The following is a 13,104-nucleotide window of genomic DNA, read 5'->3' on the forward strand; positions in this document are numbered from 1 at the left end:
CTCCCAGGGAAGGCGTGGGAGCCTGTGGTCACATACATCCTCCTTTGATGCCACTAAATGGCAATTTATTGCCAAGGTGCAAATCAGGTGAACAAACCTGACTGAAAGGGGCTCGTTGGGGCACCTAAGTTATCTACAAAAATGTACAGGAAGGGCATGAAATACTGTGCACCTTGTAGGTAAGAGTTTATTTCTGGAGATCTGGCCTATCATTTAATGCAATCGCTATGCTGAGGTAACTGCCACCTGCAGAAAGGAAGAGCTTGTCTGTGGTATAAACAAGTGCACTCCGAGTGCAAAGACTGTCTTCTCCTGCCTTTAACTCAACTTGCCTTCTTCTGTTGGGGCAGGAACAGTACACACAGTTGCAACTCACTTTTCATGGATGAAACTAGTTGAAATATTGTTTCAGGCCAGACACCAACTAGTTCAACTGGTAACTGAACAATTAGTTCAATTCAATTAATTCAATAAATGAAAAAAAAAAATATAATAAAACAGAATTAAAAAAAATACCCTCCCCCAGTATTAAGAATATAGTTTTTTTTGTTTGTTTTGTTTTTGTTTTTTTTTTTTTACATCTTCAATATCCTAGCTAATGTTTCAGAGAAGAAATCACAACTAGATGGAGTTTGGCTAACAGAGCTTACTCTTCACCCTCTCACTCTCCTCACTTATCAAGAGGAGACAAGATAACGTTTAAACTTGAAACACCACTGAAAAACTAGTTAGGAATTTGCTGGAACCATAAAGATGTGATTTCAAGAGCTCAATAAAACTAGTTTCAGGAAGAAGACAGCAGTTTCCTAAGCAAGAGTAAATGGCTCACGGTAACTTTCAGAGGGGCAGGATCTGATCTTTTGCCCAGTGTTGTTAATGGGGCTGCACCCATAAATAGCAGCCATATTTCCATAATAGAGGAGGAAATTAGTGATGCAACTTCTGCCTCTCCAGCTAAATGACAGCAGGCAGGATAAGCGAGATCCAGCAGTCAGCTGGTGCAGAGTGTTGCAGTCCAGGATGAAGACGTGCCCTGTGAACACCTCTGCCAAATCCCAGACGCTCAGTGCCAGCATGAGGTAGCAGGAGTCATCTTCAAAGCTTCAGCCACCCTGCACCAGCTCTGAATGCTTCAGGTCTTACACTGGAAGATGGAGGGACCTCCCTGAGCTTGCTTATGTCCACCTGACAATGTGCATCTAGGCTCTTATTGCACATCTGTATGCAGACAACCAGATATTCACTGAAGAAATCAAAAAAACAAGTTTCAGTGCAAAACAGCTTCCTCTCTGCTCCTGTAACTGTCCTGTAATTTGACCCCCCTGCAGTAATTTTGTAATACAGCCTCATTTTCCTCTAAGAGATGGAGCTTGCTGGGAAGCAGGGACAATGTCTCCGTTTTGTGTGGCATTTAGTATCTAGCCTGGAACTCAAATGTGTAGGCATTTCTTCTCCCCTCATATTGCAGCTGAATGACTCTGTTGTGTTGATTTGAAATGACCTGACTAATCTCAACTTCCTCTAACAGTTTAATGAAATGTCAGAAGTGAACAAGGTCTGTGGAATTGAAAAAAGACCATTCAAACAATGATGAAAAGAAACACATGGACAGCAGTTTTTAAACAGTCTTTGGGTTATTGGAAATAATTCAATGAGCTTTAGCCAAGCTGCAATATAAACATACTAAGAAGGGACCGAAAAATGTTTTATATAAAGCTGCATTTTTCATCTGGACTGTTTAATCCACTTCAGGATTACAGAAATAAGGTACATGGGAAAAGCCACAATTAGGTAAGTTCAAAAACAGAAAAAGACCCTCTCTGCCCCCCTCAGATCGGCTGGTGTTTGGAAATACGTCCTGCAGAGCAACAGTTGCGCAGCCCTGGTTCCAGCATCTGAAATTACAGGAGTGAGAGATAGTGAGGGTCTGGCAAACTGAGTCCCGTCCCTTTCCAAGGAAAGCTTAATGGCATTCTCAACTGCAGAAGAAATTAAATACAGTGATCGTGGCTCCGTCCCCACTGAATACCAGCTCAGAGTGAAAAGCTTACACTGTACCCTCCCGCCAAGCACAGTACGAGGAGCTAAAACCAACAAGTCGATGCTTTGCATATTGTTCACATTGTATTTCCTTTGAGGAAGTAAAATGTCCTGAGAGGCAAAAATAGGCTTTCCAGAGGTTACCCTATCTCCCACCTCCCCGTGTCACTGCAGCACATTGCAACTGCAGCTGCAGCCTGACTGCACGCGGGAGGCTCTGGGAGCTCCCAGAACACAGACTGTATCTCACAGAATCACAGAATTTCTAGGTTGGAAGAGACCTCAAGATCATCGAGTCCAACCTCTGACCTAACGCTAACAGTCCCCACTAAACCATATCCCTAAGCTCTACATCTAAACGTCTTTTAAAGACCTCCAGGGATGGTGACTCCACCACTTCCCTGGGCAGCCTGTTCCAATGTCTAACAACCCTTTCGGTAAAGAAGTTCTTCCTAACATCCAACCTGTTAGGAAGGAGGAATCTCAAGGACCAGGGTGTCACAAATCCTCTGGGATGCCTCTCCCACCTGTAGCAGCTCGAGCATTCAAACACTCTCACTGCCTCCCAGCATTGCTCTGCTGTGCCAGGTTGGAGGGGCATTCGTAAATGAGGGCCACAAAGGAGTTACACACAACCTGAGGGATGACTGCACGTTCTTGCATGTTAATTAACAATTGCCCCAAGTCCAGCAGCCAAAGCGAGGAGGTGCCAAGTCTGAGTAATGATAGAAAGCTGATCAGCACGGCAACCTTCGCATTCTCAAGCTGATACCTTACGGAAAAAGTGACGTGATCGTGTAATCAAAAGCCAACCTTTGTGCAGAAGCCTGGTGGAGAAGGGAGCAATCTGCAGGTTGGGTGAGCAAACTGTCAAGCTGACAAAACCTTTTACTTTGCGACCAAATGTCTTTATCTTTGTATATTTTTTGTTTGAAAGTTTGAACTTTTTAAGGAAAAAAAAAAAAAAAAAAAAAAAGTTACCTAAAATGCCTTTCCTAAGCTCCTCTGTCTAAATGCTGAAACATTTGAATCCTGAATGACCATTTTTGCTGCACAGATCATTTGAACTACAGGATTTAATATATTAACTGGCATCCAGGCATGTATTAACCCAGACAGAACAAGAAAAACTGATATGTAGAAGCAGATGCAGCTGCATGTGACTGGCAAGAGCGAGAGAAAACTGAGAGCTAATCCTGTAGGACAGATTTTTGAAGACTGCTAGAAACTCAGAGGAAGACTCTGGACCATGACAACACTAAGCAAGTAGAACAGACAATGCTAGGCCACAGTGAAAGCAATGAAGTTGAACAAGCTTGGATATGGAGAGTAATTTTCTATCTCATCACGGCAGAAGCCCCATCATCTGTCCTTGTCCTTAGAAAGTAAGACCATTTCTGTTCAAAACAAGTTCTTGCACTGAAAAACTAATCCCTTGGTCCAGGTGCTTAGACCATGCGTAATCACCCAGACTGCACCACACAGATATCTCCACTTGGAGCTTCCTGGGAACTTTCCTGACTACTCGTGCTTTGGCAATGCCTACAGGTCACACTGGGTTAATTTCTTGTATTGCTTGAGATCTGGATTTGGGCTTGATGATATCAGCCAGACGATTGCAGCTGCTCAAGCCTCATGCAATGCAAACTTCAGTTTGCACCACAGAGTTACCACATAATATGGATTTGCAGTGCAATTAGGTAGGGGTGATGCCAAACAAAGAGCCAGTGGTATTATGGAGAAAACTTTTGACTCTTAATGCACAGCTCTTGCCAGAGCTGACAGCCTTTCATCTTTCAGCTTACCCTAACGAAGCGCAAATGTAAAGACAGAATTCAATATTTCCAGCAGAATTTATTTTTTCTTCTTTGATAAGGTAATAAATGTCATTTCACAGTGCACCGTTGGGTCAATATACTATTTTTTTTTTCTGCTCCGTTAAATCTCATGATGATTTTCTGGAACAGGACATGTAAGGAATTGGAATTAGCTGGCCATCACTGCAGGTCTCGTGAGCAAGCAGGATGAAGTGTGTGTGCATGAAGAGCAACATTTTGTGCTTGTAGGAAAAGAGACAAAACAATCCACTTCTGTTTTGGGGGGGGACATTTAACTCACCATTAACTTTTAGAATACTATCTTTTAATTTAGGTTGTTGACTGTAGTCAAAGTAAAAACAAACAAACAAACAAACAAAACAAACCTTCATTCTTACGCCTAGATTGATTCTGGCACATGTGAATAACCCAACTGCATGTAGTAAAATGAAAAAATATATACCGTCTTATAATAGAGCGTACTTCAGATGATGACAGTGTAATGAAATATTTCCTATCACTTTAATATTTATCAATTCGAATCTTAGGTGTTAAGGGCCTGTAGAGGCAAGCAGGGAAGCAAGAACCTCCATCTGCAACCCAGAGTTAAAACACTCTTTTATAAAGGTAAAGAGAAGTTTAATTGTAAATATTAACTGAATTAGATTACTGTGCATTGTGAAACTGGGAAGGAGAAAAAGAGAAGATGAAATTAAGATACATTACCATGAACTCTGTCTTACCTGGGAATTCCTGTTAAACTACCAGATACTAAGAGAAATTAACTCTGCTGAAATCAAGGAAAATCAACTATCAGCTTCAATAGTAAGGATTTATTTAACTCATGGGATGAAATTAAGATGGAACATGGGAAAATATAATAAAATTGAAGTACCTGCATTAATTACAGATTGTACCTAGATTAAACACTGAATTGATAATAAACAAGCATGAGTTTCATGCAAATCGGGCCAATGATTCTTGAAATCTCGCATCTTTTGTGTTCTCATTGTTATGTTTGAGAGCTCTTCTATACCAAAAAACTGTGGAGGTTTAGCAACATTAAAGGTGTGGAACAGTTAATTTGTAAAATTTGTCAGAAGGAAGGAGAGGTTTGTTGGGAAGGAAAAAAAGGATTTAATCTGTGACATACACTAGTGAGAACACTGAAGGAACACAGCCATCAACTTACATACAGTGCTGACTGCTTAGACGTTCAAGTGAAAAGCTTCACTCAGATTTTGTGGAAGAGGTCAGACCCGGTCCTTGCACAGCAGATGAGTAGGCCAGAAATGATGGGGTCAGCACTGCCAGATATGAGGCCATGAGGCACCAAAAAGCGTGGACAGATATGCCCTACATAGGGCAATAGGGAAACCTAGGAGTGGAAGACAAGAATACACAGGGAAGATAACCAGGATGGTGCAGATAGTTCTCTCTAATAGACAACACGTGGTGGGTGTATTCTCCAGTTCTGATTCAAAGGCTGAGTCATGGTTTTGGTTGAGATAATTTTCATCCTAGAGGAGAAAAATTCTTCCTCGCATGATGTTGTGCTTTGGACTTACAATGGAAACAGTGGTGATAACACACAGATGTGTTAGCTGTTGCAGAGCAGTGTTGCACAGCACCCAGGACGTTTCAACTCCTTGTGCTGCCCTGCACAAGGTGCCCCAGGAGCTGGGAGGGGACACAGCCAGGACAGCTGGCCCAGGATGGCCAGAGGGATGTCCCCACACCGTGTGGTGCTGTGATCAGCAATAACAGCTGCAGTAAAAAGGAGGAAGGGGGGACATTTAGAGTGATGGTGTTTGTCTTCCCAATAAACCGCTGAGCGTGGTGGGCCCTGCTTTCCTGGGAGCACCTGGACACCTGCCTGCGGGTGGGGAGCAGTGAATGGATCCCTTGTTTTGCTTTGCTTGCATGCACAGCTTTTGCTTTACCTCGTGAACCGCCGTTATCTCAGGCCACAGGTTCTCACACATTCACCTTTCTGATTCTCTCCCCATCCATCCCACTTGTGAAGACGGAGTGAGTGCCTGTGTGGTGCTGAGCTGCCTGCCGGGGCTAAACCACAGTCCTTTTTGGTGCCCAACGTGGGGCCTGAAGGTTTCAGATTTGACTGGAGCACGGAGCACATTAGACCAAACTTGTGGCTGTTGCAGATTAACTGGAATTTGGCAGGCTCCCGTGCTTGCCATGGGGCTTTCTTGCCTTCCTGTACGTTAAGAGCCCAGTGTTGTTAGTGGCTGCTTTTGCTTTTGCCCTTTGCTCTGTTCTTTATCGCCTTGCTTAGCTGTGCCTGGGAACGTTTTGATAACAGCTATGGCCATGAGCCTGCGCTGGCAGCGGGCCAGGGCACGGCTGCTTTCCCTGTGCTGCTGCACTGGACAGGCCAGGACCAAACACTGAACGCCAGTCAGAGGGACTGAGGCCTGGGGGCGAGTCCACGAGGGAGAACGCAGGCCCCTGAAGCACCTGTGGCCATGGAGAAGTCCCTGCTGCAGCAGGGACACCTTGCAGTGTCCGTGTCCGTGGGTAAGGCCATGCCAGAACACCTCGAAGCATCAATCTGTGGGTAACACCACAGGCACGCCCTGAAGCAACTGTGTCAGTGGCAAGTCCATGCTGCAGCAGGGACACACCTGAAGAAGCTGCGGGCTGTTGGTAAGTCCACACCAGAACGGACAGACCTTGGAGCATCTGTGGCTGTGGGTCAATCCATCACGCAGCAGGCAGACCTCTGAAGGGATGGTGGCGCGTGGATGAGGCCATGCCAGAGCAGCTACACCTCTGTGGGACTCTGGCCAATGGACAAGCCCAGGCTGGAGCAGGTGCAAGGGGAGGAGTTGATGGCAGCATTTAACACTATGGTCTGAAAGGACCAGGAGTGGAGATTGTGATGGATACGCCTTTAAACTGCTGTAAAGCATGATCTGAGTCGCATGTTATAGAAAGTCCTACAGCAGGAACCTCCTGAACCATCAGAGGATGACCCCACAAGAAGCAGTGCACATACAGCAGTGACACAACCTGAGCTGGCTTTGGTGTCCAGAAAGTCCCTGTGACACACTGCTTCTGTCCTGAGCAACCACCGTCACAGATCTAAGTCACGGACTAAAAGAACTCAGTGGACATCTTATGAACATCTCACAGGGGTAGTCCACAAACTAAACAAATGATACCTGTGTATTAATTGAAGGGTGGTGGTTAATGAGGATGTATTGGAAATTGTGGGACTTAGGATGATGTGAGTGGTATGGAATGAGGAGTGGGTATTGTCATGGGTTTGGCTGGTACAGAGTTAACTTTTTTCCTAGAGTCTTGTATGCTGCTGTGTTTTGATTTTTGATGGAAATAGTGGAGATAACAAACAAATGTTTTTAATTGTTGCAGAGCAGTGCTTGCACAGAGCCCAGGACTTTTCTACTTCTTGTGTGGCCCTGCCAGGGAGGAGGCTGTGGGTGCACAAGAAGTTGGGAGGGACACAGCCAGGACAGCTGACCCCGGCTGGCCAAAGGGGTGCCCCACACTGCGTGGTGTCATGCTGAACAACAAAACTGGGGTAAAGGAGAGCAGCCATTAGGAGTAATTGTGTTTGTCTTCCCAAGAAACCGCTCCACGCGATGAGCCTGCTTTCCTGGGAGTGCCTGAACACGTCCTGACAATGGGAAGTTGTGAATGGATCCCTTGTTTTGCTCTGCTTGTACATGCAGCTTTCTCTTTACCTAGTAAACTGTCTTTATATCAGGCCATGAGTTCTTGCACTTTCACCTTTCCGATTACCCCTCCATCCATCCCACCTGTGAAGAGTGGCTCTGTGGTGCTGAGCTGCCTGCTGGGGCTAAGCCACAACAAAGGAATGAGAAGCTCCACAGCACAAAAGGAAGAGAATCTGAAATAATTGTTTATATTTCACACAAAACAAAAGTCCCTTATGCAAGCCAGTGTCTTTGAAAAGTCAAAAAAGTCTAAGTTATACAAATGGATCTGCATTATCACTCTAAAAATTCACATTATTTCCCAGAAAAGCATGGTAGGTTATGCTTTTCTAGGTTATGCTTTTCATTGTCTTTCCGACAAAGACAGGAATTCTTACCCTGCAAAGTAATTCTCCTCCCCAACTCAACTCCTACTTCACAACCATTGCATCACTTTTCAACTTTTTTCTTCTTTTACTTTCTTCAGTATGTAGCATTGCTGAGACATCTCTTTTAATTATTCTGCATTTGCTGGTTACTTTAATACACTGAAATTCTGTACAAAGAAGGTTTTTTTACTCTCTCTCCCATCTCAACAGATGACATTCCACTAGCGTCCAACAGGTCCAGCATTAATGTATGATTTGGATTAAGACTCATAGACTTGCAGGTGAAGAAAGGTGTCTACATGCATACACATGCACACCCTCTTAGTAAACAACAAGTTAAACATAAAACAGCAAAAAAAAAACACCCAGATTTTCCAGATTATTACAGCTTCTTCTAAGATCCATCTAAAACTTAAATTATTTCATTTAGTACGCATCTCTGAAGTGGCTAGCTTTGCATGTATTGTCTCTCTGGTCTGCAGTAATGAAGTTGAAGAGCACAGTGAGAGATCACCAGATTAAGACCCTACAAGGGAGTAAAGAACCGAGCCTGCAATGCACACTGCATCCATAAGAGCACATAATAATTCCTGACATGACAACCTCACAGCACATAAACAGCTCAGTTAACAGAGTTGAAGCGAGGTCAAGCCTGGAATTCTAATTTTGAGTCTTGTTCTAATTTTTTTTTTAATCCTCCTCATGTTTTTCATTTTAAGATCACCAACAACTTGTATACATATTCATTCTGAATTAAAACACTGAGACATGAGTTTATTGTTTCTCTTAGTTGGAATTCTTTAGAGGAAAAATGTTGCCAAAACAATTTAATACCATATTTAAAATTAAGAGTGCATTTTGACCCAAATGACTATAAATTAATCTTAAAAAAAAGAAGGGAAGACAATAATTTCTTCATTTTTCAAACAGAACAGTAAAACAATTGCAATAAAAGAGCATTTCAAACAGCCACTGAACAATACTGTAAAAAGCATGTTTGGATTAAAGGTAGGGACAGTCGTTTTAGAGGACATAGGAGTTCTACAGCCCATGGCTGAAAGCTGAGTGTTTTGAGAATCGAACTGTAAAAAATTAATATTTTGGAGCTTCATTAAACCTTGATGTACATTCGACAAAAAGAGCAGAACTATCCCACTTGTATTTGAACTGTTTCACTTATCTCAAAATGGTGTTTTTAGAGAAGCATAGTAGGTTTCCTCTCAAGTGCCTGGCAGATGTGCTTTGAATTTGTTTCAAAGGTGCAGCTTTCCTCAAGAAGATTGTATTGAGGACTGTTCGGATCTCATGTGTGACTGTGTTGCTCAAGCCTGTTGCCAAATGTCATAGTACCACTTGTGACAGCCACAGGGAGAAGGGGGAGTTTTCACAATAGGAATTGTGCAATCAGATTAGCCAGTCCAAGGACGATTATAAAGATGTGAATGATCAATACTGGCAATGTCAGCTGCCCAGCACGATGCAGGGAGATCACATAGATGAGGGATGGATACACGAATACAAAGGCCAGACCACACGTTGCTCCAGAGTATCTGAGGAAAGAGGGGAGAGAGGAGAAGAAAATTAAAAAAAAAAGGGAAAACAGAACGCTTTGTGTTAACTCTTACTTCTTCTTGTCATTTTTTTCCACTCAAACTTGTGAACAGTCTAACTGAACAATGGTTAGTTGCAGTCACTAACCATTGATTCCTGTTTCTTGCTGTCCTTCACTGGCATGTGATTGCCTCCCTCTGTTTCCCTCAGCACTCTGACATGCCTCTGGTGTTCCAGCCATGTTCTCAGATGCTTCTGGGGACTGGCTCCCTATTTTTGACTTGATGTTTTGACTCTCTTTGGGGAAAGTTGTTGACATTCAGCAAAGAAAGACTGGACAATGCTTCACTCATTAGGCATCCTTTACTGTCAGAACTGCCATCTCATTGGATCCCAGCCATCTGAGTTTCATGCTAACGCATATAAACATGGAAATGCTACTGAATCCACACCTTTTATTTTAGATTATTTAATGAAATTCTAACAAACCATTCTCCAGACCCAAAAAAGATCAACATGCCCTCCTGGAAACACGATCAACCACAGCAACTGAAATATTTAACTTCTTTTTCTAACCACTCCCTTGCTTACCAAAACCTTTCTCATTATTTTCTCATACTGTGAGTTTCCACCTACTAAGCTATACTGTAGCCAAACATGAATTATTAACTAACAACACATTTTATTTCATGTATTTGAATATTCTCTTTAGGCAGTGGAAACACCACTGTGTAGAATACACCTGCACAAACTACACACACACTAAATATGCAAGTTAGATTGTATACAGACAGTTTATCAGATGGAAATTCTCTGCTTCAAATGCTTGACCGCAATGCACAGTGAGCAAGCACATCAGCAGAAGTCAGGATCAGTTTGCAAACAGAGAAACGTATTGCATGATATTTATTTTCAGTTCATAACTAAACCATCTCTCTTACTGGAATAAGAAAAGTTTCACTAAAATGAGAATTATAAAAAAAGACATGGAAAAACAAAAACCCTACACCCCGATGATTAGCTACTGAGCAAAAGTAAGTTATTCTGCTACACTGGTCAGACCCAAGCTTGTCATTCTGGTTTTCTAATTGCTGATTCCTATATATTTTAAACACCTCCCTCTCCTGGTTGCTGTAGGAAAAATGAAAACTAGGAATTAATGTCGATAATTACATATATATTCATGTTATATGTAGAAAACAAAAGTGGTTAGATAATTTCCTCTAATCTTTCTCAATTACAAAAATCCTAGGTGTTTATTAACATGGTAAATTTAAGATGTAATATAGAAGTACAATTTTTATGTCAGTTTTACCTTTGAAGTTATTTGCTTTCTTGGATTTTTATCACAGACTTTCAAAACATCTTTAAATGGTCTTAACACAAGACAAAAACAGATAAACCACACAATAACCAAGCAACTTTTATACTGACATAACATTCTTTGATGTGGATATTTACGAAGTCTTCAGATAGGGCTCCACTGAAACCTGGGGAATCATCCCATTCACCTCAAATACAAAGGCACAATTATGGATACTTGCTTGTCAGAACTTTAAAAAAACAGAATGTTGACACTTTTAAATTGTTATTTACAACTTATAAAAGCACACACTCTCACAGTTCCTTTTCAAAATCAAGAGGTAAACACGTAGTAACACCACACGCAAGCTCAGTGTGCAGAGCAGCACTTACCTTATGATACCTCCTATATTTGGATAAAATCTTGCCATTAATACTCCAGCTCCGACAATCGCTATGTTCAGGATGAGCACATGGAAAACACTACAGGGAAATGAGGAAAGAATATTAAAATCTATGATGTATTTATTACAAAATATCATAATCTTTCATTTATACTAACATTTAACTGGTATATGGATGGTGTTTCAATTTGCATGACTCACTCTATTAAAGCTAATTGATTTCACAGTAAACATAACATCTACTGAATATCCTGAGTGCCAAACTCTAAATATCTGGTGTTTTGACTCAAAATATTCTTAATGAGTAAGTATGTGTAATTTGGCAATTCTTCTGAAAATACCATATGCAGTACTCAGCACTCAAGTATTTCAGATGGATATTCAAATACCAAGGAAACAATACTATATAACTTAATTCCCACAAGAAAGAATTAGCTTGTTCAGAAAAAGATCTGAATTGCTCAAAATGAACTAATGGAAACCAAAAGAAAAGAAAAGATATATAATGGAATGGAAAACATTAGACAGAATACTAGGGAAAAACTACCAACACTACCATCATCAAAAACATGCCACCTTAATACTTGACCTCTAATGTATTTTGATAGAGAACAAATGTTGGATATAATTTAATACAAGACCTCTGTACTGCTTACACTAGATTTTAATTGATGTTGTTTTTACAAATAATTTCCTGTTACTTTCCTTTTTGCATTAAGGATTTAAAAAAATGAAGTTTTTCTGTTTTACAAAAGCAGCTTTTAATGCATGAGACTAATGCAGTGTAGGCATTATGAACACAGCTCAGACTCAGGAGAGTATCACTTTTCTATAGAGAATATAAAATGTTGGCATATTTCAATATAAAGTAAAGTCAGGAAACACAAGAAAAAAAACACTAGGGTATTTTGGTCACACAGCTGTTTCTGTGAAGGAAAAGGAGAAACTGCACAGAAAACATACATACACAGAGTTTTCGTTTATTCTTCAGGATGACTTGATGTCTTAAACTGTAAACTGATGCTAATTTTCCCCCCCTTTTTTTTTTTTTAACTGTAGAAAGTATCTGCCATATGTAGGATGTTACTAACAATCTTTTAAAGGTTACACCTGAAATGGTAGTAGTCATCACTTTCATGGCTGAAAGGCCGTGGCTGCTAGTTTTCAGGTTAGGAAGACAGATGAGGCTGTAGAGGAGCCTCATTAAAGTTTAGGGGAATTGTAGTAATTTACATGCAAAGAAATAATTGAAGATACAGACTATTTCTAACAATTGCTCTTAAAAAATGTTTGTTTGTTTGTTTTAATCAAAAGGACAGAAATAACATCCTTAATTCTGTTTGTGGCATTTTAACTGTGCTACAAAAACAGGTACACTTCAGAGACAGAAGACAGCAGTGGGAATACAGAAGCTGAAATTATAACAAAAATATTATCTGATATGAAACTGGTAAAACTCTAATGATCAAATTAAACCTCTAGAGTCAGACTATTAGGGAAAGATGGACCAAACATTCACTGCTCCTCTAATATTGCTAAAGATATCTCATTAACTGAACTGTTCACAAAAGCATATGCCATTAAAATTTACTTCCTCTCACCCCGTACATATGACAGATTACAAATCTTACTGTCAGATAACACGAATGAAGCCAAACATTTATAAGCACAGAAAATGATGGCAATTCCTTCTTTTTTTTTCTTGTTTTTTCTTTCTTTTTTTTTTTTTTTGTGAGATTAATTCTCAGCAAGCAAGAAAATGAGTCCAGCCTTCACAATTCAGAAACGTTCTTCAAATTTGAGTCAGTTCAGAAAATTTTAGAAGAAAAAAAAAAAAAGTCAGAAATATGTGATTCTGACATGCTTTAAAACAGAAGTGACTTTGTAGTTCAAAGTTGCT

General features: G+C 40.8%; 1 protein-coding gene and 1 long non-coding RNA gene across 5 annotated transcripts in view; one reads left to right on the forward strand and one right to left on the reverse strand.

Annotated features, from left to right (window-relative positions):
- Window positions 1-4,770: 4,770 nt before the first annotated feature.
- On the forward strand, window positions 4,771-7,607 carry LOC311427388. The gene is made up of 2 exons (XR_014687332.1): window positions 4,771-7,015; window positions 7,254-7,607. It is a non-coding gene; the product is annotated as an uncharacterized lncRNA (long non-coding RNA).
- Window positions 6,261-13,104, reverse strand: part of SLC38A9 (solute carrier family 38 member 9) — a 53,149-nt gene continuing 46,305 nt past the window's right edge. For all 4 annotated transcript variants that reach the window (XM_084504697.1, XM_084504699.1, XM_084504700.1 and 1 more), the window contains 2 exons: window positions 11,194-11,283; window positions 6,261-9,497 (listed from right to left, as the gene is read on the reverse strand). In XM_084504697.1, coding sequence (XP_084360823.1) covers window positions 9,332-9,497; window positions 11,194-11,283 — 256 coding nt within the window. In that variant the 3' untranslated portion in view covers window positions 6,261-9,331. The remainder of the gene's footprint in view (window positions 9,498-11,193; window positions 11,284-13,104) is intronic.

The sequence above is a fragment of the Aythya ferina genome (genome assembly GCF_964211825.1).
Source record: "Aythya ferina genome assembly, chromosome: Z".
Lineage (NCBI taxonomy): Eukaryota > Metazoa > Chordata > Aves > Anseriformes > Anatidae > Aythya > Aythya ferina.